The following is a 26,968-nucleotide window of genomic DNA, read 5'->3' as shown; positions in this document are numbered from 1 at the left end:
AGTAACTTGCAATTCAGTTTCCTTTGCAGTCTCTTGATGACCAAAGCTGGCTGTCTTTCTGGGTCGCAGTTGTGTATGCAGGACCGTTGTATGTACCTTTTCCAAAATAAGTTTTTCCTTGAAGACTGAGAGCTATGGAGGTTTGCCAGCAATGTGACAACTGGACCTGAGAGCCAGCCTCCGGGAATAAAATCACCTGTGGGGAGCGGTCAGGTGTGCTTCACCGTAGGGCCCGGTCCTTTCCTTAAGGCAGCTCTTCCATAATGCTAATTAAGTCCAAGACTAGCTTCCTGTTGATGTGCCGTGATACACGTGACATGTCTTGATTTTTTTTTTTTTTTTCTGAGATGATACACATGAACAGAATTGTGGCACAGTAAGTAATTTTTTAACACCCCTGACTTTATCGATATTTTCCAGTGTGTGGAAAGCCCGGTGGTTCAACCGAAGGAACACGAAGACCGGGACAGTCTAGACGCGGGTATGTTCTGAAATGCCACTTTCCCCTGTATTCACAGGAGTATGCCAGTCCTGGGTATGCACAGGACAAAACAAAGCTTCCTTCCTGGGAGCTTTGGCTAGTTTGTGAACACAATGGATGTAAATTTTCCTTGCAGCAACAGTTCTAATATTAGGAGTTGAGAGGTTGAATAATATCCACTTATGGTCCTTTAAAAAACAAATGAAGACAAAGCCATGAAGGCTTTTCCTGAGCAGTTGAACTCTGAGCCAGACTCTGTCTCGGGACTCGCACTGTGTTGCTTATGTTGTTACTTCTGTGAGGTAGGCTCCGCTTGCTTCAGGTGAAGTGACAGGGGTCCTTGAGAGCAGGTGGTGGAATGGAGACTCCTAACTTCATTCTGCCTGGCCCCGGAATCCCAAGCTTACCACCCTCCCATTTGGATACCCACTTGGGCGGCCCTTGGAGCTGAGCCTCTGTGGTCCTCTCCCTGGCCTCAGGAAAGACCAGATGCTTGTCACTGGGTGCGGAACATGGCACAAAGAGATTCCTTGGCAGGGTGAATGTAGTTTTTCCCGGGGACTGGACATTCTCATCTGTCCACAAGTTCTAGTTCACAAGTCTCTATGGCTTCTCCCCAGATCTCCTTGGCCATCTTCCAATTCTTGAGGGCTAATCTGGACCCCAGGGTTCCACTTTGAGTTAGAGCCTGACGAAGCAGTTGGAGGCTGGGGGACATACATAAACTGGGCTCTCAGCTGATGTCTCGGCCCCTGGGCGGTCTGAGCAGACCTCTGGGGCTCAGTGCAAGGCAGATACGCACCAGCTTTCCTAGTTGGCTTCTTTAGACTAGGTGAAGCCGGGGCAGTTCGTGCACCTGGAAAGCACACAGACAGAGTAGTGTGAAGTGTTGCGAGGGTGCAGTGGAGGTGCTATTGGCCTCGGTGGCGAAGTGCTCAGGCTGATGGGAAAGGCAGGGAAACGGAGACAGTGCCCAGGCTGAGTTTAATGGTGAAGGTGGATGGGCCCGGGAGCCTAGTGGCGCAGGGGTCTCCCTGGAGGCCAGTGGGTATTGGCACATTTGGCAGGCACGGGCAGAGCAGTGACAGCAGTTGGGGAGGCGTGAAGAGTAGAACACGGCGAGGAGGAAGTACCGTCAGCGTCCGTTGGCTGTGCTGCTGGTAGCTTGGCCGCGAGCCAGACGTGTTTCCAGGGTCTCCCTGAATGAGGTACTCCTGCAGTTGGGACAGAAACTGAGATTCTTTCGAGCAGTGTGCACACCTTTAAGATTGCTGCTATATAAGGTAAGGGTACTGCTTGACTTTCAGAAGAGGGGAAGAGGAAGGAGAAATGAAAGCAAACATCTCCGTTTAAATGACTGTTGTAGGCCATTAAAGCCAGGATCCTAGCCCTTGCTCACGCGTACAGGATGTCTCATCTACAAATTGCATCATGCCCCCAGGAACGTTAGCTGTGAAGAATGTTTACCAAAACACACTGCTGGTGGGGGAGGACCGTCGGCTGTTACAGGGGTTCAATAGCAAGAGGAGACTAATTTTCAGCCTTGAAGGCTCCATTCTCACACTGGTGCACGTGCTGGGTTAGAAGACACGTGGTAAGGAGACAGTAGTGGTCTGAGTGGTCTGACCTCATCAGTGTGTTTGGTCAGTCACAACGTTGTGTCTGAGGAGGATTGTAATGAATGCTTTGAGACAAACTTGGACTTTAGTCCAGTGAGTTATGAAAAGGGCCATGAATGATTGTGCCTGTGCTAACGTTTGCTTTTTGTTCAGTTAAATTAAAGTCACCTGACTTGATGCCAAGAAGGCTCCCTTTTAAAAGAGCCTTCTGGGACAGAAGGGGGAAGGAAGCAGTGAGCAATAGTTGGATGGTAAGCCCGAGTCTGGAATCTGAAATGGCTTTTCCCCAAGGTCACTTCCAAACTATTGTGTTATTTTATATGTGCTTACATTCTGCTCAGTCTGCAGGACACGCTGATTAATGTGGGGTTGAGATACATGTGTTGGCTGACTTGGATTATTCAAAATAGTATGACGTTAGTTTTGCATGCTCTCATAAACTACAGCAGTGCTGTTCCAGTAGAACTTTCTGTGATGGCGGACATGTCTTATATCTACATTGTTTGCAATGGTAACCAGTAGCCATAGGTCTATTGAGTGTATGGTCTGTGACTCAGGAATTGATATATATACATTTTAAAAAATTTATCGCCCTGGAAATTCCCATTCTATCGTTGGCCATCAGAGCATCAAGAATTATACTGGCTGTTAGTTCCTACACTGAAAATGGCTGTTGATTGCAGGGATGATGTCTTGGGTGGGTAACAGCTGGTTAGCTCGTCCGAGCCAGTGCCTCTGAGCCCCTCAGGGAGTACTAAGAGGACTTTTGGGAGTGATGGCCCTGCTCTCTGTGGATGCTGTAAGAACCTCCAAGGGGAGGCTCTCAGTTGAAGGGCTGGGATCCAATTCTGTTGCCGTCAGAGTGAAGAGAGGAACTTCTCAACGTGTATTTCCTTCACATTGAGGATAGGTAGAATGGAGAGAGCGGGCAGAGCATTTGGAGGAAATGGATTGAGAGAACATAGATGAAATGGGCCAATGGAGAAATGAAGAAGGAAGAAAGGGTCCATTTGGCTCAAGTACACAGGACTGAATGTGATTAAGAAATAGAAGCTGGGCGGTGGGCCACAGCAAGCGCTGTGCTGAGGAGAACAGAAGTGGACGGCGGTGGGGATGTGGGAGGATGGTGAGCCTCGGCCACCCTCCTGGAGCTCCACCTGCAAACAAAAATGCATAAAGCATCGCTGCGCCAGCCAGGTTGCACGTGGCATGACCCGTTGCTGTCATGCAAACTCTACTTTTAAAAGGTTGAATTTGAAAAAATAACAACTGCCTGGTTAGAAATTAAGATTTCCAGTGGAAAGATAAGTTTGTGCTTGAAGACTGAAACAAGAGTGCCGGTATCTCAGGTGAATTATAGAAGGTCCTGGAAGAGAACACTCCTGCTAGCCTAGCAAGGGATACTCAAGAGTGTGAGTGGAGTTGTGTGTGTTCCACCAGATTCGGTGACACTTGCACGGATATGGATTTTTCTGCAATAATTGATCAGCCATGTCCTGCATTGAGCAAAGATTGTTTAAAAATTACAGCTCAAGCTGTAATAGTCACATATTATATGACTATTTAGATGGAAAAAATGGGTAGGTGAACTAGACTTGTTAAAATAAGAACCAGGTGAGCATGTTTTAGCTTTCCTTATGGGACCTGGTAGTAGGGAGGTAGAGATGGAGGGGAGCTCTAGATGGAATTGGCTGGCATCATCAGCCTTGCTTGACAGTCCCAGGACCTTGAATCTCTGGGCATGAAGCAAAGCTGTTCCAGGTTTGGCTGGCTGGCAGAGAGTGGGCTTCCTGAAGTGCCAGAGAAGATTTGAAATAGAATGTCGTGCCAAGTAGACTTGTGGATAAAATAATCTTTCTAAATTATGGAAGTTGTAAATGCTCACAGTAGAAAAATTTGAAAGCTTATAAAAAGTAGGAAAAGAGAAAAACACCCCTGGAATTCTCCCACCCCAGAGCAGGTGCCCTTCAACTTTGGTGTATTCCTACCAGTATTTTTATTACACATCCATTTTTTTACATAGTTGGGGTCATGTAAATAACAGAATTCTGTGTCCTGGTTTATTCATTTAACATTATATGCCATAAGTAAGCTCTATTTTAGTAGGTAGCTTAAAATGATTCTGTACATTTTTTTCCTACACAAAAATGGGTTACTTTTCTAAAATGAAAGGGAAAGTATCTTAGATGATGCCAACAAGTACTTATCAGTGAGAAGAAAAAGGCTTTTTTAAATAATATATGTGGTTTGATTTTATAGAGTGACCTGATTTTCATTTTATGCTGAGGCTCGAATCCCAATTAGTCTTGAATAATTCTTGTATCACTTCATTGCTATTACTGTTGTTACTTATATGTAACATGAGAAAAAGAAAACCTTTTAGTTAGTAGGTGTTGGGACTGGGAGGGGTGGATATCAGGGAGACACATGAACCAAAGCTGGTGTAGAAAGAAACCCGACCCGATTACCCATCCCCCCTCCCCCCAAAAAACCCATCCAGACCAATTGTGAAGACAAGGAAGCAGAAATAGACAGAAACAAACAGTAGGAAGTGCAGTGTTTCAGATGGCCTAACCTAGACAGCACAGACTTTCATGACTACAGAAAATACTCAAAAGGAGAAACAAAGGCCTTACGCAGGAAGCTTAGGAAAAAATGTGAGCGAGGGGAACCTGGAAGGAAATGATTGGAAGATCCAAAGGATCAGCCCCTCTAGAACAAAATGTTTGGTGTAATACAAACTTCTTACAGGATCCTCATTTGTGGCTCTATTTGGGAGAGGTCCAGGTCCGTGGATTTCAGTGGTAAGATGCATGGAGGCCATATAGTCATTCATGTTAGTTTGGCATAAACCACCAAATAAGTAGGGCTAATCAGGTTAGTCTTTGGTTTCTTATGTTAACTAAAAGTTTAGAAATGGAATTCAGGTTGCTAAGTTATAAAAGCATATAAAACAGCACTTTTAAGTTGTTTGTGAAAATAGTTTTGAGATGGTTCCAAATGGCGCAGAATCTTAAGATCTAGCACCCATGTCAGTGGAAGCTGGCTGTCTCTTGGCTGTTATTTAATAATAAATGTGTATCTGTGTTGAGATCTGAAGAATGTTAAATGAAACATGAAGGAATATTTAAAAAGTGTCAGGGAGAAGGGAGCTTAGCAGAGCTTGTAACCTTCTGAAAAAGAAGTTTTGAAATTTTTGGCAGATCTCTCTCTATGCCCCAAGCTACAGAAGCTTCTGTGGATTCCTTTTTTTAGGCCGGGGATGGGAGGGGTGTGTCATTTCTTTGCCACAAGCCAAAACTTATCAGTGATTTGATTTTTGAAACAAAGGGGCTGGGGCTTTAGATGGACAAATAACCCAGAAAGACCATTGGGGATGCACAGTTATTTGTAAAAACGGACTCATTGTAGTCCTGTTGATTTCAGTGAATTTTTTTTTTTTTTTTTACTATGCTTTTTGAGGTTTTAAACACTGTTTTTGGTAGAAGAATTTACTGACTTACTAGAATTCCGCTGAGTGTATGTAATAAGCTCAATTTGGGTGTTTTACCATGAGTGTTCTGCCTGTTCTCTTTGTGCCTTCACTGTTTGGACACATTCTCCTCGTGGAATGTGAATGAAGCATTGTTCTTTCAATTAGACGATAGGAGTATTTATTGGCAGAAATGTATTCCATAAATTAAAGAATTTGGGGAGTTTTAGGTTAATCTATACTATAATCTAGGAAGCATGTACACGCTAAAACCTTACTGGAGGTGTAGAGTATCATGCTGCTTTTCTTTGGATTAAAAAACAAAAACTGTTAAACTGAAAGTCCCAAATCTCTTATGAGCCTTATGCTCTGCCGATTAGCTCATAAATGTAAAAAAGGCAAAATAAAAGTGAATGAAGATGAAGAGTTGCATAGGTACTCTGTTACCCTGCGGTTCTAAACTCAGCCTACACATTGGGATTACCTTGGAGCTTTATACTGAAACCTGTATCCATCCCCATAGAAATCTGACTTACTTGGTCTGGACTGTAGCCTGCACTTAAAGAGTTCTACACTTTCCCCAGGTGATTCTCAATTGTGGCTGGAGGTTGGGAACCATGACATACGTCCTCAGGGGAGCTCTGCTTTCCTGGAATCACCCCTGACTTCCTGGGTTTTCCATATTTTTGGAGTTGGGGAAATGGTGGTTCTGCTTTTATTGTAGTAGATTGCAAAAGCAATTAACGGAAGCCAATTTGTACTGGGTTTGCAGACTCCCAATGATTATCACCATCAATAGCCTCATCGATCTCTGGGGAATGTAAAACCTTTGGGAAAAAAAATTACTGAGAAAATTTCCCAATCACTTGAACCTAAATGAGATGGTTAACATTTAAAGATTAATCACTTTAAAATATTAAGAAGGAATCCTGTGATTGTGACTTGCTTTCAGAGTCATTTATTGGACTTTGAGGTGCACAGATGGGGATGAAGGGAATTGGGTTTATGCTCATGTAATAAGGGCTTTACAAGGATGCCTGATGTTTGGCATTAGTACCTATAGCACTAACCGAACTACCTTTTTCTTTCTCTTCGCAAACAAATTTAATTTCTGAAATGTAACTGAGGGAGGGGAAAAAATGGCAGTTTTTTCTCTGAATTCTAAATGTTCTTTTTGTCGTTGCTGTCTTTCATTTTATTTTTCGTCATGATAGGTATATTCTTTAATCCCCATCTCCTATTTCCCGCCCCCCCCCCCCCCAACCTACCCTCTGGTAATGATCAGTTTGTTCTCTGTAGTTGATTCTGTTTATTGGTTTGTCTCTCACACTCTTTTTTCCTTTGCTTGTTTTATTTCTTAAATTCCACGTGTAAGTGAGATCATAAGGTATTTGTCTTTCTCTGACTGACTTATTTTGCTTAGTATTATACTCTTTAGCTCTGTGTTGTTGCAAATGGCAAGATTTTTTTGTGGCTGAATAATTTTTTATTTTATGCACCCTCTACCCACCCACCCTGCCCACATCTTCTTTATCCATTCATCAGTTGATGAACACTTGTGCTGTTTCCATACTTTGGCTATTGGAGATACTGTTGCAATAAAACTAGGAATACATATATCCCTTTGAAGTAGCGTTTTTGTATTTTTTGGGTACTCAATAGTGTGATTACTGGATGATAGAGTAGTTCAATTTTAAATTTCTTGAGGAACTGCCATACTTTTCCAGAGTGGCTATACAAGGTCGCATTCCCACCAACAGTAAACAAGGGTTCCGTTTTCTCCACTTCTTGCCAACACGTTGTTTCCTGTGTTTTTCATTTTACCCAATCTCATAGGTGTAAGGTGGTATCTCATTGTGGTTTAGATATGCATTTCCGTGATGATGAGTGATATTGAACATCTTTTCATCTGTCTGTTGGCTATCTGGGTCTTCTTTGGAGAAATGTCTGTTCATGTCTTCTGCCCATTCTTTTTTTTTTTTTTTTTTTTTTAAGTTGGGCTGTTTGTTTTTTGGGTACTGAGTTGTATCTGTTTTTTTATATAGTCTGGATACTAACCGTTTATTGGATATGTCATTTCCAAATATTTTCTCCCATTTGTAGGCTGTCTTTTAGTTTTGTTAATGGTTTCCTTTATGCTGCAGAAACTTTTTATTTTGATGTAGTCCCAATGGTTTATTTTTGTTTTTGTTTCCCTTGCCTCAGGAGACATACCTAGAGAAATGTTGCTTTGGCTGATGTCGGAGAAATTACTGCCTGTGCTCTCTTCAAGGATTTGTATGGTTTCAGGTCTCACATTTAGGTCCCTAATCCATTTTGAATTTATTTTTAAATTCAAATGATGTAATAAAGTGGTCGACTTTCATTCTTTTCCATGTGGCTGTCTACTTTTCCTGACACCCTTTGTTGAAAAGACCATCTTTTTCCCATTTACGTATGAATTGTAAATTTTCATTCTCCAAAATAAGATTCTCAACTCCGAATAAACGAAGTGAGGTTCCATCCCTAAAGATTCTATTTTGATGGTTTAAGTCAAATGATTGAATACAGAATTCAAGCAAAAATAAAATATTAAAGAAAGTAAAACTAATTTATAAAACATGAAAACAAATGAAAACTGGGAAATGTATTCTGGAAATAAACTTAACATTTTTATAAGAAGAGTTAAAATTCCACCCATAAATTTCTTTCTCTTGTGTTGAAATACTCGAGTATAGTGTATACAGACGTCGAGTATAAAAATTGCTCTCACAGAAGACTCACTGGGCTCTGGGCCTGACAGCAGAGTACGTGTGCTTATGTGAGTTGAGGCTTGGTTTTAATTGAGTACCAGTGGCTAATCCCTTGGAAGGGACTTCAGGGCAATTAAGTAAGAGCTTGTATTGCTGGCATGAAAGCTAACAATTTACTGGGACACACTGCTTTAACTTTCAGAGTGGCTAATTGAGAGGACCCTTTTATGAAACATGGCCCCTTTCTTCCAATATGAGCAAGAAAGCCAACAGAATTTATTCTTCACAGTATGAGATCCTGTGGAAGAATGTATAGAGCCAAAATACAGAGAAGTGGTACAACCACAAATTGAATAGGAGACCCAGTAGTAAATCTGTGTCTTTATAATATTTTAAACAACTTTAACTTCACTCTGTGATTTTTTTTTTTTTTTTTGATACCTAGAACTTGAGAAGAAAACTGTGAGTAAGCTAGCTGGGTTTCATCCATGCTCTTGAGATCTGTCTGCGGATAAGATTTCTGTGATCCGATTGAGGTAGGCTCACGGAGGTACCCTCAGTTGCACGTGAGAGCCTCTCCCTAGGGTTACCTCTTGGGAACCTCTTAATTCCAAAGAGACACTATTTGTTTATGAAAAATTAAAATTAGTTTCAGGATATCATCTTTAATGTTTAATTAGCTCTGTTGGTAACTTCACATAATAACTTAAAAGAAAGCGGAGTTTTAAGCATGACTTGACTTCTCCGTATCTCATTAAGTAAGTGATTCAGTCTTTTAGCATGAATTCCACAAACGTTTAATGAACATAGATTCTGTACTTTACCTCATCCTTTAAAAATGTTTTAAGCTTTATTTTTTAGAATAGCTTCAGATTTACAGAAAAATTCTAAAGATAGTACAGAGAGTTCCCACACGCCCCTCTTCCCCATTAACATTGTATATTATGGTACACCTTTTTAAAATTGATTGATGCATTGTTATTGACAAAAGTCCTTGCTTTATTTAGATTGCTTTAGTTTTTACCTGATTTCCTTTCTGTGTCCCAGGATCCTATCCAGGATGCCATATTGTATTTAGTTACCATGTTTCCTTAGGCTCCTCTTGGCTGTGAGAATTTCTCAAGACTTTCCTGGTTTTTAATAATCTTGACAGTTTTAGGAGTACTGGTCAAGTGTTAGGTATAATTTCCCTCAATTGTTATTTTTCTCAATTTTTTTTCCATTATTAAAATTGGGGTTATGGGTTTGGGGAGGAATACCACAGAGGCAAAATGCCATTGTCATCACCTCATTGGTGTATGCTATCATTACTTTCACTGTTAATGACGACCTTGATTATCTGGCAGAGGTGGGTTTGGTCAGCTTTATTCACTGTAAAATGATTCTTGCCCACTACTCTTTGCATACTATACTCTTTGGAAGGAAGTCATGATGTTCAGCCCATACTTGAGGGGTGGGGTGTCATCTGTATACACCCTTGTGTGCTAATAAATAATTTGGAATTCTCCTACTTGGGGGACTTATACCCTTCCTTACCTGTTTATTCAATCATTTATGTCAGTATAGATTTTTGGATATTTATTGGATACTTGAGATAATAATCTAGTCCTGCTTTATTGTTCAAAAGTGGTCTCACTCTGGCAATGGAGGAACTCTTCCAGTTGGCTTCTTTGTCCTTTGTACATATTTCTGTCATTGTGGGGTTTTGTTGTTGTTGTTTTAGGGGAGTGAACATACTCTTTAAGATACTCTGATGGTGGATACATGACACTGAATTTGTTAAAACTCAGAGAACTTAATGGCATACAGAGTGAACTTTAATATGGGCAAATAAAAAAAATAAGTTGGAGGATCCTATGATGGAGACAGAATGTGACAAAACAATTTAACTGTACTAAAAATGTATGAAATGCCTTACTGTAGGGGATGAGGAGAGTTCAGACCTCAATAACTTTGGAAATGAGTAGAGTCTGTAAGATTAAAGGAAAGGAAGCGGTATGTAAACATTGTCCTCTAGGTGATGGAATTGTTGGTCCCGGGGATACAGGTTAACAATTATACCACTGTAAAGTACCCTGGAAATGAACAATTAAGCAAATGGATTATAGATAAGATTGTTATGTTGGAGTCGGAGTTGGTAGATAACCAAGGAGAGGAGGCTAGAATGATCTTTGTGCTAATGAATTAGAGTTGGACACATCAGTATGTACTCATGATTAGTTAACATGGACACGCATAGTTGCTTATAGAAATATTTGTAGATAAATGTGTATGCATACGTTAGGGCACACATGTAGGTATCTCCTTACTCTTTCAGATGACAGGGCCTAGTAGTAACAATACTCTAGTTAGCATATGTAAGATGAGCCACCCTTTATTTAAAACTAGGATTCTCCATTCTGTTTTGTGGGAATTTTAGCTTTAGAACTATGGCATGGATAGATTTAAGTTTACATTAGAACTAATTGTTTAAGTTTTTTGCCCATTTTATATCTCCTAGTTAACTTTTGGACATGCAAATAATCATATAAAAGTCCATAGAAGAATAAGTTGAACTTTGAATGTTAAAATCGACTTTAAAAAGTAGGTTTGTAAATAAGTTTGTGGCACATAAGAAACTTTTTTGGGAAGATTTGGGAAAATTGGAATTGGAATTGGAATTATCAGAAAAAACCTAAAATGTAGATGTTGCTCTCCCTAAGTGTCGTGGCTCTTTCTATCATGAAGGATCCCTTTGTCCTGAGGCTATGACAAGAAACTTAACTATCTGTCCACCCTTGCTCTGTCCAGCCTCGTGGCTCATATCCTCACCCCTAGGACCTCTCACATCCAGTGTCCACAGCTGCCTCTCCATAATAGAGTCAAAATTCCTCATAATTCGTTGTTCAGAAAAACCAAGTGCTCATACTTTTTTCCTTTTAGGTTATGCCAAGGATTTCAAGGTCTAAAACAAAAATAGATCCACCAAGAGTCTTTTTTTTTTTTTTCCTTAAGAGTATCATCTGAATAGAAATTGATCATTTTAGCTTTATTAACTGCTAGGGGAAGCATTGACAATATAATTCTTTTTTTTAAAAAATGTATGTATGTATGTATGTATTCATTTATTGTTAAATTGGCTTCTATAAAACACCCAGTGCTCATCCCAACAAGTGCTGTTTCGAAGGGACACATGCACCCCAATGTTGATAGCAGCGCTATCAACAATAGCCAAAGTATGGAAAGAGCCCAAATGTCCTTCGATGGATGAATGGATAAAGAAGATGTGGTATATGTATACAATGGACTATTGCTTGGCTACCAAAAAGAATGAAATCTTGTCATTTGCAACTATGTGGATGGAACTGGAGGGTATTATGCTAAGTGAAATTAGAGAAAGACAAACATCATATGACTTCACTCATATGAGGACTTGAAGAGACAAAACAGATGAACATAAGGGAAGGGACACAAAAATAATATAAAAACAGGGAGGGGGACAAAACAGAAGAGACTCATAAATATGTAGAACAAACAGAGGGTTACTGGAAGGGGTGTGGGGGGGATGGGCTAAATGGATAAAGGGCACTAAGGAATCTACTCCTGAAATCATTGTTGTACTATATGCTAACTAATTTGGATGTAAATTAAAAAATAAAATTAAAAAAATAGTAAAAAAAAAATTTAAAAAACCCTATTTATTTATTTAAATATAATTTGTCAAATTGGCTTCCATAAAACACCCAGTGCTCACCCCAACACGTGCCCTCCTCATTGCCCATCACTCACTTTCCCCTCCCCGCCCCCCCACCCATTTGTTTGTTCTCTGTATTTAAGAGTCTCGTATGGTTTGCCTCCCTCCCTCTCTGTAACTTTTTTTTTTTCCCCCTTACCCTCCCCCATGGTCTTTGGTTAAGTTTCTCAGGATCCACATATGAGTGAAAACATATGCTATCTATTTTTCTCTGACTTATTCCATTTAGCATAATACCCTCCAGTTCCATCCACATTGCTGCAAATGGCCAGATTTCATTCTTTGTCGTTGCCAAGTACTATTCCGTTGTAAATATAAACCACATCTCCTTTATCCGTTCATCAGTTGATGGACATTTGGGCTCTTTCCATAATTTGGCTTTTGTTTGAAAGTGCTGCTTTAAACATTGGGGTACAAGTACCCCTATGCATCAGCACTCCTGTATCCCTTGGGTAAATTCCTAACAGTGGTATTGCTGGGTCATAGGGTAGTTCTATTTTTAATTTTTTGAGGAACCTCCACACTGTTTTCCAGAATGGCTGCACCAATTTGCATTCCCACCACCAGTGCAAGAGGGTTCCCGTTTCTCCGCATCCTCTCCAGCATCTATAGTCTCCTGATTTGTTCATTTTAGCCACTCTAACCGGCGTGAGGTGGTATCTGAGTGTGGTTTTGATTTGTATTTCCCTAATGGAGTGACATTGAGCATCCTTTCATGTGTCTGTTGGCTATCTGGATGTCTTTGGAAAAGTGTCTATTCGTGTCTTCTGCCCATTTCTTCACTGGATTATTTGTTTAAAAAAACCTGTATTTATTTTGAGAGAGAGTGTGTGAGTGGGGGAGGAGGGAGACAGAGAATTCTAAGCAGCCTCCATGCTGTCATCACAGAGCCCAACCTGGACTTGATCTCAGTGACTCTGAGATCATGACCTGAGCCAAAGCCAAGAATCAGACACTAACCGACTGAGCCACCCAGGTGCCCCTGACATGGTAATTCTTGAATATGTTGCTTCATGTAGAAATGTGCTTTCCTGTCCTAAATGTTCTGGATATTTTCTTCTTACACTATATGTGGATATTGTCATAATACAAGTAATGTCATCCTGATGGATTTCTAGGGTATACCCAGTTTTTCCCCTTAGTGCGGTGATAAAAAAGCTTTTGAAAGGGCATGCAGGTTTTTTACTCAAATAAGTCAAGGTAATTAAGGTAGATAAGAAATAAAAAGTACTCTTATGTATAAAATAAGATGGCTTTAGGAAATGGTGGCATCCTAGAATTCTAATTTATGGTAACAGTGTTTGTCCCATGCTCCCAGTTGATGTCTGTTTTATAGGAAATCAATTTTATGGGCTCTGTTTATACACAATGCAGAAGTAGAGAGAAAAATTGTAATTCAAATGTCTGGCTGGCTCCACTCATGATGCCATGTCCCTGAGTGTGACACTGCCGATGTGAATGTCCTGTGCCCACTGTCCTTCTCAGAGCACATCTTGAGCCCATGGATAGGAGCTGTGCTTTTAAAGATCCTTATTTTCTGTATAGCATGGCCTCCCAGTAAGAGCCAAGCATTTCACTTGGTGCATAACCAGAGTCACAATGTTCTCCAACAAAGAACTGCTTGTGTTGGACTCCAACGGATGACACGGTGCCTTCTAAAGGATTTTGAGGAAGATTCTGACCATCTCAGGCTCCATTACATTGCCTCTTCTGGCTGAAGTGAGCCAGGGTAGGCTTGTCCTGACATTAGGGGTTTTTGCCTCCGGTTCTTTGTGTTTTTTTTTGTTTGTTTGTTTTAAAAAAAATTTTTTTTTTTTAACATTTATTCATTTTTGAAAGGCAGAGAGAGACAGAGTGTGAATGGGGGAGGGGCAGAGAGAGAGGGAGACACAGAAACAGAAGCAGGCTCCAGGCTCCAGGCTCCGAGCTATCAGCACAGAGCCCGACACGGGGCTCGAACTCACGGACCGCGAGATCATGACCTGAGCCGAAGTCGGCCACTTAACCGACTGAGCCACCCAGGCGCCCCTCTTTGTGTTTTTTAATGACTTTCCCCCAGAATGCTGTCTAGCAGTGTTAGAAACTATGGTCTCTGGTTGTTAGACAATGGAGCATAATAGGAAAAAAAAAATCTTCCTTCTCTTTCAGTCTTGGTATGATTGGGAACTTCTTTGTACATTAGCATGTCTCACCTTAAGAGTGTAAATGCTCTGCTGGCTGAGCTAGCCAGGTACACTGGCAGGTCTCAGTTTAGAAAAAGCTATCACTCCGGAGGTAAACATAAGAATACTTCAGTGTCTATAATGTAGAAGAGAAATACAGCGAAAGGGAAACTTTATTTAAGAGAACGTAATGAAAACTTAAGTTCTTTACTAGTGCCCCATTTGATTCTCACCACTCTTTGTAGTATGGATGTTATGACCTCCTTTTGTATGAAACAAGTGAGGGTCGGAAAGTAACTTGGTTAGGGTTGCTAAATAAGTGACAGAGCCACTGTCTAAGCCTAGATACATAATGGCTCCCCAAACCCATGGTTTTTCTTTTCAGCATCTGACTGCTTAAGAATATGAGTATGACACGGGCGCCTGGGTGGCTCAGTTGGTTAAGCGTCCCACTTTGGCTCAGGTCATGGTCTCGCAGTCTGTGAGTTCGAGCCCCGCGTCGGGCTCTGTGCTGACAGCCGAGGGCCTGGATCCTGTTTCGGATTCTGTGTCTCCCTCTCTCTCTGCCCCTCCCATGCTCATGCTCTGTCTCTCTCTATTTCTCATTAATAAATAAATGTTAAAAAAAATTAAAAAAAAGAAAATGGGTATGACACAGCTCTCGCACTCCAGGAATTTTGGGGCTTATTGGAGGATGAGAAAATTGTACAGATATTGTAATTCAAATCAAAATATAAATACCCTCTGAGGAAGATTAATTTTACCAAGATTGAAAGGTAGGTAGCATGCCATCATGACACAAGGAGAATGAAGGGAAGCTTCCCTTCTCTGTGGGTCTTGCAGAGAGCTGAAACTTCAGCAGCATCTGCCCTGCATGTTTGTCACCCAATGGAGGTAATTTTCTAAACAAAGGATTTTCTAGTTACAGGAGGCACAGTAAAGCTGATGAAATCATTCACACCCGGGCATCATAATAGTTGTATGATAGCGGGTGAGAAAGTGGCCCTTGGGGGACCTACCATTGAATTCCTCCACCTGCAGTTGGAATCAGCCAGAGAAAGCAAAGAATTTAAGCCATTGAATGTGAACGAGATATAAATAACATCTTGAATTGATTTAAATGCAGTCATATTGGTATGACAGGGGACAAAGTTGAGTACTCCAGGAAACATGATAAATGACCCAGATTTGGGAGAAGTTCTTTGGTGAGCAAGAAAATGAACTGGCCTAAAAGAGGGATGCAAACAATATTTTCTCTTTAACTTTATGTGGTAACTCAATGTTATATAGCTGGTCAGTGGCAGTAATTTCGTTCTTTAAAAATATTGGTGCATCAAATAAGAATAGAAAATATTGTTAGGCTTCTCACATGTATTTTTTGGGTAGTTCTATTTTATTGTCAGAATAATTTTCACATCAATAATCAAGTGATATGCAATTGGTCACCAAGGACTGTGCTTTGGGGAAAACTAGATTAAGATGGATCTACTTGGCATCTCAGCTACTAGAAATGTGTTTTACAAAGACTTTATCATGTTTCTCTTGGGATTGTCCTGACTTTCTTCTTATCTGTCACCAATGGTCAAGAAGGGAGCAGCTCTAGTAGTTTGTTGACCTGGGATTGATCCTGGTTAAGTGGCTCTAAAACTTTTTTTTTTTTTAATTTTTTTTTTTTAACGTTTATTTATTTTTGAGACAGAGAGAGACAGAGCACGAACGGGGGAGGGTCAGAGAGAGAGGGAGACACAGAATCTGAAACAGGCTCCAGGCTCTGAGCAGTCAGCACAGGGCCTGAAGCGGGGCTCGAACTCACATACCGCGAGATCGTGACCTGAGCCGAAGTTGGACGCTTAACCGACTGAGCCACCGAGGCGCCCCAAGTGGCTCTAAAACTTAACCACGCATGGCAAATGAGAAAGATAATATTATCTCCTGGTCCAACACTTTCATTTCAGTTTGATGATTGTCTAAACAGGTGGACGTTCCCTTTCTTTGGTCTGCAGACATCTCTGAGGCATCCAAGGATCTATGTACATCCGAAGTATTGCCTGGAACCTTGGAGAACAGTGGGCTTGGTCCACTCACCAGTACTGTTGTTTTATTTTGTCAAATAAAGATACTATTGTGATGAGTAAAACACAACGATACTTTAAAACACTTAACATAAAGCTACAGGAAGTCTTGTGAAGCTACCTATTTTCTGTGGCGTAGGGAATGTGGTCATTGGTACTCTAATAGCATTGTATGGTAGCTACAGAAGAGTGTATAGCACTCTTCTACACCTGAAACTAATATAACATTGTGTATCACCTATAGCTGATTAAAAAAATTTTTTTAAACACCTATTTTCAATCAGGATATTAAAAATACTACAGAATGACATGTAAAGCTTCTCTATCCACAGGTTAAGTAAGTGTACATCATTCATTCATCACATGCCCATAGCGTCCCTGGCACATTTCTAAGCTTTAAAACCTAGAGAATGAATAGAAACACTCACCTTCAAGATTTTATTTTCTTGCTCAAGATCCATGTGGACTAAAACTCTCTTACCTGGTACAAGGCTTGAGAATAATTTATTCTTAGAATTGCACCTAGCTAATTAAGAAAAGTATTTTTCAAATAAAAGGCCACAAAGTAAAACATGTATTAATGTTTATTTTGACTCCGTTGTAATGCTTACGACTGTCTCCTAGTTGCATTTTGTTATATTTGTATGTGGTATTTATGTAGCAAACCATATAAAAACACAACCGCGATTCATGTAATTCTAATTTTGATTTGAATTGGAAATTAAGTGGTTTCTCCCCTTGATCCAGTTCCATCTGGCCCTCTCACCTACTCCCCACCCAATCAGACGGGATTAGCTATTATGGAGCAGATTACGCATCTCTTTCTGACAGCGAGGCATGATCAAGTCAACAATTTGGGAAATCATTGTGGTGAAAAGGAATATTAATTATGACACCTATTGCTATGCTTCAGATCTGCAGAGTCATGCAGGCCTTCATATCGTTTCCACAGTCTTAGTTTATTTGGGTGGCAGATGACGTAACAAAAGAAAACACACCATTTCCTGCTATCAATGATACAAAATAAATGCTTAGAAGAGGCTCCCCTCTGAGACTTGGCGTGTGTTTTTTTTTTCTGCCACAGCTCTTGGTTGCTTTGCTTGAACTTCTGTGGGTCCCATGTATCGGTGTGCTTGTGGAGAGCAGGGAAGTGACTTTGCGTAGTGTTCGGTTTAGGTGGAGGTGGTGATGGGCTTGTACTGAATGCTAATTACCAGAGGCTCATTAAGCGGAACCTGTAGGAACTCTTGGTTTGTGGTAACTTAGTCACTAGCTCTGTTGAGAGGGACTGTAGGGTTAGAGCCAAGCTCTAAAGGTACCCCAATCCTAAAGATTGAAGCCAAACTTAGTGACAGCTGAAGAATGCCCCCAATTGTGCTGAACACTAGTAGAGGACTTTGCATGTATTTAATGAGTAGAATTGTCTGTAACAGTAAAAGCTTCCAGCTACTGTAGCATTAAAAGTGTAGGGAGACTAGATTGTTAAATGAATTATCAGAGTTGTTTCGGCCCTAGAATCTGAAAATCTGCTGACACTGTCAATGCTATGAAAGAACAGATTGCTCTGGAAAACTCCTCGCCTTGAGTGTGATGGCTTTTATTTGCCTGTGTACTGAGCTCTCTGGCTGTCCACACTTGTAAACCTCAACCTTTACATCACTGTGCAGGGTGGCTTTTCTGTAAATGATACTCCAGCTCCAGAACAAAACAAGTGCATTTGGAGGCTTTTCTTGAAGCACAGGCCGCTCTTTTTGAATTCAGTTACCTTTCTTCTTAATTTCCATTTCCAGCCACAAGAAGAGGGGAGTTAATGATTCATTTGCTCCCAGTGACCTTTTGAATAACTGGACTGTGATGTACCAGTACAACCCTTAGCTGCCTCTCTCTCCTCTTTCACTTCCTTCGTTTGGCTTTAATATTTACAGCCTCCTTCTCAGTCTACATGCCTGGACGCCTAAAGGAAGCAAAACGTTTATTGCCTCTCCCTCCCCGTGTTCGGGAGCTTTTCACCCAGCCCCATTCCTTCCTTTGACATCACACGGTAGACTCGCCTCCTGGTGGGGGACGCCCACAGTTCTTCCTGAGTCTCTCCTGTTGAATCTGTTGATTTAAGCAAAACAAAAAGATGGATTCGGACTCGGACTCCCCCTTTAACTACTCATGGCCTTCCTTCCCCAAAATGAAGATTCGGCGGAGGGCGTCCAAGCAAGGTAGATCCCGGAATCTTTTATTTCCCTCAGAGCCAAGCTAGGGATTTTCGTATTCTTACCTTTCTTTTCCTCATTGCTTTGCCAGACTGTTGTCTGATGAACTGCAAGTTTATACATGTCTTTATAAAACTCTAACTCTAAAAATACTTTGCAGATAGGCTTCTGAGGTAAACCTACGGGTTCTTAGGTTCCTTTCACTTTGACTCTGCCTTTGTGCTGAATTATGCACGTGCAATTCTCTTTTTTAAAAAAAAGTGTGTGGGAGGGAGTTTAGTACAAGGTAAATGTTTCAGACTCACTTTATCGGAGTTACCTTGGAGTTACCTTGATAATGGAGAGTCCTGTTGATTTAAAGAACTGTGTACATATTCAGTATCCAGTTTCTGCTTCTTTGGTATTTGTTTTCAAGTGGGTGGTTTTTTTGTTTGTGTTTGTTTTTAATTCTTTGCCTAAGAAAAGTGTTCCATTTTATACTGTTGATTTTATAGTCGTTCTAAGAAAGGGATTTTAAGGAAGCGATTTAAACAAGAAAGCCTGTGCATCTCCAGGGGATATAGTCCTACATTAAAAAGTTTATTACTAATTAGCAAGAGTACAAAACGCTTTACTGTCGGAGGAAAAGTCATTTATTTGTAGCATGATTAATAACGCAGTCAGTTTATACCACTTATTCCCCCTTGCAACTCATTCTTATCGTACAGTCCTTGGAAATCTAGGGACAAGTTAGTGTTAGGGTGTAGTGAGGTATCCTGAATATTTACTGCCCCATCCCCGGCCCTCAGCAGGTGACAATTGTTGTTTTCTGAGGTTTACCAGAGCAGGAAAGGTAGTCCTCCATTCTGCCCCTTATCTTAGGTGGGGAGTTATGTGGTTATGTTTTTAATTCAAGGACAAGGGAACATTTTCATGAGCTTGAAGGCAGAAGAGCTGTTTCTGAAAGTGGACTGTCCCTGTAGCATTGTTAGGGAGCAGAATTTTGTATTCTCTAGAACAGCATGACCTACGGAATCACCCTGGGCAAATTTTGGCTGAGAAAAATGGAGGCTGGCAGTTGTCAACATAGCTGGTTTGCCTCAAGGACCTTTTTCCTTCTAAAATAAAATAGAGGGGTGATATTTGTGTGTGTGTGTGTGTGTGTGTGTGTGTGTCCCCTTTCTCTTTGGCTGGGGTCAAGGCCACCCCCAGGATTAACATTGGTTAGACATCCAGAGGTGGTAGAAAGCCTCAACCTTAACAAAGTCCCCTTACGGCTCTGCTACGATCCTTGAAAATCTCGTACTGGGGACTTAAAAAATGTTGTACAACATTCCATTTTTCTGTTTGAGTTTTAAAACTTAATTTCTTCTTTGGGGCAAGGGACCATGATAAATGCAACTTACCATTAAATCGTTCAGGAGGAAAAACTTTACCTAAGAGAGAGCACAAGCACGTGCATGTAAAAGCAAGCTCAGGCATATACAGAAAATGGAGTAAAATGTTAACAATAGATAAATCTGGGTAACGATAATATAATGGTGTTCTTTGTGCTATTTTTCTAACTTGTCTGGAAGTTTGAAATTACATCCAAATAATTAAAAAAAATGTTTTTAATGTTTATTTTTGAGAGAGACAGACACACAGACAGAGTGAGCTGGACAGGGGCAGAGAGACAGGGAGACACAGGATGTGAAGCAGGCTTCAGGCTCTGAGCTGTTAGCACAGAGCCCGATGTGGGGCTCCAACTCACAAACTGTGAGATTATGACCTGAGCCGAAGTCGGATGCTTAACTGACTGAGCCACCCAAGCGCCCCCCACCACCCTGAATAATTTTTTATAAACTTCTAAATTACTTAAAGTGGGGAGATACACTATGTCATTAATTCTTTGGAGCGTTACTCTGGTATGGTGAGAACTGCTTGAAGGCAGGTTGCTGTTCTATAGGATTATTAGATCTTTGTGCTCGTTTAACCTCATTCCAGCTTGGGGAATAATCTTCGTATGTTTTTGTGCCTGGTAGACTGAGTGGATGTCTGTGTTTCTGGGGACCTGCATAGCCTCACAACTGGGAGAGATGTGGGATTAACGATGAGGAGGCCGGTGGAGAAGTTTGTGAGTCCACTGGGGGTGTAGGGCACACATTAATCACGCTGCCCTTTGAAATCTAAAATTGGAACACAGCCAGTGTGAGGTACAGCAAAAAGTCACAACATAGCTATGTTAAACTATATTAAACTCAGTTAAAGTGAAAGCTGGTATTTGGGATTCGAAAATCATAAACTATTTGCAGATAATAAATGACAAGTGGAAATAAAATTGATAGCAGAGAATCGTCTGTGTCTCCTGCTTGCTTTTTTCATTAAATGATGATGGCCGATGGGGGCCTGGGTGGCTGAGTTGGTTAAGCATCCAACTCTTGATTTCAGTTCAGGTCATGATCTCATGGTTTGTGAGATCAAGTACCCATGTCGGGCTCTGTGCTGTTAGTGCAGAGTCTGCTTGGGATTCTTTCTGTACCTTTCCCCTGCTTGTGCATGTGTGCATGCTCTCTCTCTCTCTCTCTCTCTCTCTCAAAATAAATACACTTAAATGATGACGGCCTAGCTGTGAAGATTGGGTTTGGTCACACTGCAGTGTTGGCTCGACAGAGTCCCAGAACCATATGCCTTAGAGGTGACCTGGTCTCCCTGCCTCGTTTTATAGATGAGGGTTATGGGCCCAAAGAGGCGAAGTGATGGAGAATTATGTGTTCAACAGGCACTTCCAGAATAGCAGGCATTGTCGTAGAAGGTGGGGCAAAGTGGTGAACCGGACAGGTACCATCCCTGTTTACAGGGATCTTAGCACTAAGGATGGATTGCACATTTCACAACACCTGGGCATGCTATGTCTGTATACCAGAAGAAACACCAGGAAACTGGATTTTTTTCAGCCCAGTGGCCTGTTTGTGTCAGAACTGTGGTCTCTGGTCTCTTGTAGGGTGACCTAATTATCATAGGTCTTTAAAACTAAGGTGGCTTGTATTTCTTGCTCTTTCTTCTAGTTGTCACCAACAGCATTCTTAGAAGCTAAGTTCTGGTCACTTGGGAAGTCAGGAAGGAGGTTTGGAGACTTGGGATTTCTGCCTTATTAGCAAACTTCTCATATTTTGTTGGTAATACTGTTGTTTTTGGTAAATATTTATTTTGAGATAGAGTGCACAGGCAGGGAAGGAGCAGAGAGAAAGAGAGAGAGAAGAGAGAGAGAGAGAGAAAGACCTAGAATAAGCAGTCTCCAGGCTCTGAGGTGTCAGCACAAAGACCGATGCAGGGCTTGAACTCGTGAACCATGAGACCATGACCTGAGCTGAAGTTGGCTGCTTAACCAAGTGAGCCACCCAGGCACCCCAGAAATATTCTCTTTTATTCACTCTGATTTCTCTGTCCTGATCCCCCTAGTTAGTATTCTGTCTTTTAATACTCCATCTTGTCCTTATTATCACCATTCTCTAATAGACACACATACACATTCCTGGCTTGTTTAGAGAGTTGGGAAAATAGAGAAGGTTTGGTAAAAACAGGAAAGCGAGATGAGCAGAAACCCACCAATACCTACATCAACTAAAAAGTGAATATAGTGCTTTCTTCCCCTCATGCTGTCAGCATGGAAGAGAAAAGGACTAACTTAGAAGCAGTGCCTTTGGAAATGGCCACGTCTAGAAGGGAATGTGACGTAAGCGGAGGGTGCAAGCATTTAAAAAACAAGCTGCCTCAGAAGTATCCTGGGATTCTTGAAAGTTGCCCCTTGTCATTTCATGGCCAGGACAGGCTGTACTGGGAGCTGTGTGGTTAATGATTGGGGTGGGCTAGAATCCTTGACTGTTCTGCTTCAGAGACTCGAGGAATGCCTGGACTCTTGTTTCGTTGGTTTCGGTAGGAGATTGAACCAAGGAAATTAATGTTTATAAATCAAAGGTGAAAAAATCCAGGGATTGGACCTTACCTAAGTTAACCATAATTATTCTTCAGTCTTTAAGATGTATTCTTTAATTCGCATCACCAGGGCCCAGAAAATGTTCAACTGTTCTTTGTGTGTTTCATCCACTTAGGCAACTTCTGTCACTCTCCTACTCCAGCTTATGTCCTGTGCCTCTCTAATTACACAAAGTATGAAAGAGGGCTTTTGCCCCCGTTTGCTCGTGAAAAACTGGTCTCTCGTTGCCAAAGGAGGCAGTGCCTATCAGAAAGCTTCACAATCTTGGAGACCTTAGACAGTACCATGTTTTCTGTAGCTATAGTCAAAATAAGATTTGTGTGGCACTTAATTAATCATCATAGCCACTGTTAACTAAGCTGTGGTAGGCGCCGTACATAAATGATACCTGATTCTCAAAATAACTCTGTCAGGTGGCTACTACCTCTGGCTTCCAAGCGAGGAAACTGAAGCTCAGTGAGTTTTAAAGTGATTCCTGTGGCTGTGCTGGGAAGTGCAGGGAACAGTAACCAATGGTGGAATAAGGAAGGAGAGTGAATACATAAGTGATGTCCAGATAAAGTGTTTTTCACATGACTTAGTTTGTAAAAGATCTGTATGTTAAATAGGTGCACTTATCTGCTTCATTTATTTGTATTGGGGGCTGTGAGGCTCATAGTAGGGAAATGAGGGGTCCAAGATCAGAGCTAATAAGTGAAGAGCCAGTCCTACATCAAGGACATTGACTTGAGAGGTTTCGTTCCTCTCGGGTTGTTGTACCCCGCTTGGTGGAGGAGAACTCCCGTGAGTAGCTCCCTACATTCAAAGGGTGCCATTTTGTCTTGCCATATTAGCTACTCCCTCTTCTGTGAATCATTGACTAGAAAGAGAAGTAGCAGTGAAAACCTGGGAGGAGCAAAGTGGTAGAGGGGTTTCTACGTCTTCGTAGATCCGTTCCCTTATGTATATAGTAGTGCCACACATTGTCGTTTGGGTGGGAAGAGATGAACACATATGTGCCGTGCTAGGTGCTGGGCTGAGGAGAGAAAGAGGCAGGGTGCCTTGAGAAGAGGATGGGATGGGGGAGCTTCCAGTGTGTCCTGGAAAGTTCACAGGTTTGTATCAGACAGAAAGATGAAGTTAGAGGGAGTGAGTTTGCTGACAACGGACACAGAATCATCCCAGCACTGTTTGGGCCTTTCCTGTGAGCTCATTGAGGAGGGCAGGTACATAGCCTGAAAAATAATCCCCTGATGCAGTGAGTATTCAAAGTATGATGACATTTCAACAGGTTGAAAGGTAATTTTTAAAGGCGAATGACTTGTATATCATGGCTTTACTCGTTCTGGTCCATGTTTTCCTTTCTTCCTTTCACGAAGTTTCTTTGAACATACGTGTAGACTTCCGTGTGCCTGTGTGTATTCAGTTCTGGAATTCCCCAAAAAGATGCCTGACCACCATCGGGGGAATAGGTCACCACAGAAATCCTTATTGAGGAAGAGAAACATTTTATTGAAGGTGACATAACCTGCTAAGATTTTGTTGGTTCACAATGAAGATACTGTCTAACTGGAGAGCAGGGTGGTTTTAATTTCAGAGTCTGCTTGGAAACCTTGGTCGGCAGAGGAAAGGATGCCAGTTACGAGCCCTTTGCCAAACAACATAGGGAGCCTCATGGCTCCCTTTAGTTAAACAAATACTTGGCCACATTTTTGAAACTGATTTTTTTTTTTCTTTTTGGGGGGGTGGTTTAAATTCTTGGGCGAGGTGATTTCTACACTAATCCCTGTAAGTGGAAGGGAGGAACTATTCGAATTTATCACCCCATGTTTAGGGACTCCTCCCTACCTCTCAACTTTGGGGCAAGAACTAGTAGTTGTTTATTCAGATATATTAAGGCAGAAAGTGATAAATCCCGTAGAATTCAGGAAAAATTACTGTTGAAGTTCAAGGCAAAGAGAGCAGTTCAAGCTGAGGGATGTTGGTTTGAAAGGGCTGTCATTTTAATAGCCTGTGGTGACCTGGTGGGGTTTTAATAGGTAAGTGATCCCTCCAAAGGGGCAGAGTCAGACTACAAAGAATGTATTAAAGTGATGGAACATATCCCAGACTCATACACTGTTGACTCCTGGGGTTATGGACATGAAGAGTGACGGCAAATGTTGCATGGGCCTAGATAATTATTCTTGTCGGCCTACCATCCTCCTTCCCTTTGCTGAACATTCAGATTATTTCGAGGGTGGCCCCTCCACTGTTCTGGCCATAGGTCCAAATGATGCTGGCACCTTCTCATGTGACCTTGCCTTCTTTGATGCGGTGGGCTGGGCATCATCCCACTCAGATTGAACCAATCATAGTGCCTCTCCTTGGTCATTGAGAGTCCCTCTTTGGGATTCTTCAGATTGGGGTTAGGAGGGACATATTGCCTTTCATGGGAGGCAGTGCTGGAAGGTGGGAGTAGAGGCCGTTTGCTGGGAGAAAGCAGTCTGTGGTAGGAGGAAACCCTGAGGACTACGTGTAAAGAGAGAAGCAGTTGCGTGATAAGGTCCTGCTAGGTTCCAGGCCCTTGCTCTCTTCTCTGAGGTCCTGTTGTGGCCCAGGTTCCTCCCTCTCAAGGCTTGGTTGTTAAATTCCCTTGGTTCTGTGACATGTCCTCACATGCTTTCAGTAAATCTTTTCTCTCCCTCTTTTATTTTTATGAGATTATGTATGTAATCTCTCAACTTGTTCTGTAAGACACAGCTTGAAGGTTTTTTTTTTGCTTGTTTGTTTTTCTGCAAGACCTCTGAATTCCCTGAGTTCATCATTCTTAAAAATTTTTAGAATTTATTTTCTCATTATAAGTGTACTCTTTAATCCCCATCTCCTCTTTCCCCCATCTATCCATCCACCTCCCCTCTGGTAACCATCGGTTGGTTCTCTGTAGTTAGGGCTCTCTTTCTTTCTTTCTTTTTTTTTTTTTTAATGTATTTTTTTTTTTAGTGTGTGTGTGTGTGTGTGAGAGAGAGAGAGAGAGAGAGAGAGAGAGGGAGGGAGGGAGGGAGGGAGGGAGGGGCAGGCAGAGGGGCAGAGAGAGGGAGTAAGAGATTTCTAAGCAGGCTCCTCACTGTTAGCACAGAGCCTGATGCGGGGTTTGATTCCATGAAGCGTGAGATCATGACCTGGGCTGAAATCAGGAGTCAGACACTTAACCCATTGAGCCACCCAGGTGCCCTGTGGAGTCCGTTTCTTGATTTGTCTGTCGTTTTTGTTCCTTCACTCATTTATTTTGTTTCTCAAATTTCACATATGAGCGAGCTCATATGGCATTTGTCTTTCTCTGACTTTCTTTGCTAAGGATTATAACCCCTTGCTCCATCCATGTTGTTCCAAATGACAAGATTTCATTCTTTTTAATGGCTGAGTGATAGTCCATTATGTATATACAGCACATCTTTTTTATCCATTCATTGATTGATGGACAGCTGGGCTGCTTCCACAATTTGGAATGAATGATGCTGCAGTAAACTTATCCTTGCCACTTTGGCTTTTGCATGTTTTTATCATAGCCCCTTCATTGGTGCGTTGCAGCTAGTATTGAATGTCTCACGCTAAGACAGTGAATTCCTTGAGGACAGAGCCGGGTGACCTGTTTTCACAACTCTACTGCTTGGATCACAGAAGTAAATATTTAAAGCATATTTTGGCACAAATTTACTCACACTATACCCAGATACTTTTTCATTTTGTCTTGGTTCCTTTATTTTGCCTGTAATAGAACTGATATTGTTATGAAGTCCTATACTCCAGACGGTGGGGAGGGGAAAGGATGTATTTTAGTCTAATACAGAAAACTTGGTATGATGTAATAATAGAAACCATTATTTTTGCTGTTCAGTCTCTCCAAGTAAAATATCCAGTTTATCCAATTTCTTTCTGATCCTCCTCTTTCTGGCCAAGCTGGTATAGAATGTGATTTTTCTGGTGAGGATGGGGGCATTTAGAAGAGGCCTAATTTTTGAATGTCTCGTGGGTCCTCCTGGTATCTGCTACAGATCTGCTGGCCTGGGCTCTTCCCTAAGGCATGAATGTTTTTTATGGGGTGCCATGACATCTTTGACCAATGTCCTGCAACTGTATCCTCTCCCTGGTGTTAGTCTAGATTTCTCCTGGTGACTTCTCCTTCACTGACTTGGCCTCACTCTTGTTTTATACTATATAAAACTTGGGATCTCTGTCCCAGGCTGCTGGCTCGGGTGTTTCTCTAGAGATATCTGCTCCAGGGTCCTTTCCTTGGTGCTGTGGTGGGCCCATGGCAGGCCACAAGTACTCTACTCAGCCATTAATACTCCTCTCACAGGCCTGTGGGATCTTAGGGACCCATTCCCCCCACTTAGGCAAGTGGGAGCAGCTTGGGAAAGCTGGCCCTGCTGCCTGACCTCACTCTCCCACTAAGTGTTCTTGGCAGTGGTTTCCCTTGTGATGGTGTGGGGCAGTCTGCAAGGTGGTCTCCTTCAGAGCCCCATGTGGAAGTACAAAAGCCCATCAACGCTGAGTTCCCCCCAGGCAAGGAAACCACA

The 26,968-nt window shown here is 41.7% G+C and overlaps 1 protein-coding gene and 1 long non-coding RNA gene across 3 annotated transcripts in view; one reads left to right on the top strand and one right to left on the bottom strand.

The window, feature by feature from the left end:
- ARHGEF28 (Rho guanine nucleotide exchange factor 28) overlaps positions 1-26,968 on the top strand; it is a 301,505-nt gene that overhangs the window by 163,593 nt on the left and 110,944 nt on the right. The window contains exon 9 of one of the 2 annotated variants that reach the window (XM_019463023.2): positions 421-481. In XM_019463023.2, coding sequence (XP_019318568.2) covers positions 421-481 — 61 coding nt within the window. Of the gene's footprint in view, positions 1-420; positions 482-18,276; positions 18,482-26,968 lie in introns of those variants that run through there. The other variant, XM_019463024.2, reaches the window with a different exon arrangement.
- LOC128778299 (uncharacterized) lies at positions 16,838-18,694 on the bottom strand. Its single transcript, XR_008423830.1, has 2 exons — positions 18,541-18,694; positions 16,838-18,371 (listed from the first exon to the last, which is right to left on the bottom strand). It is a non-coding gene; the product is annotated as an uncharacterized LOC128778299 (long non-coding RNA).

Source organism: Panthera pardus, unplaced genomic scaffold (genome assembly GCF_024362965.1).
Source record: "Panthera pardus isolate Hobbes unplaced genomic scaffold, ASM2436296v1 HiC_scaffold_2, whole genome shotgun sequence".
NCBI classification, from domain to species: Eukaryota; Metazoa; Chordata; class Mammalia; order Carnivora; family Felidae; genus Panthera; species Panthera pardus.
This window is presented reverse-complemented; position numbering and strand designations above follow the sequence as displayed.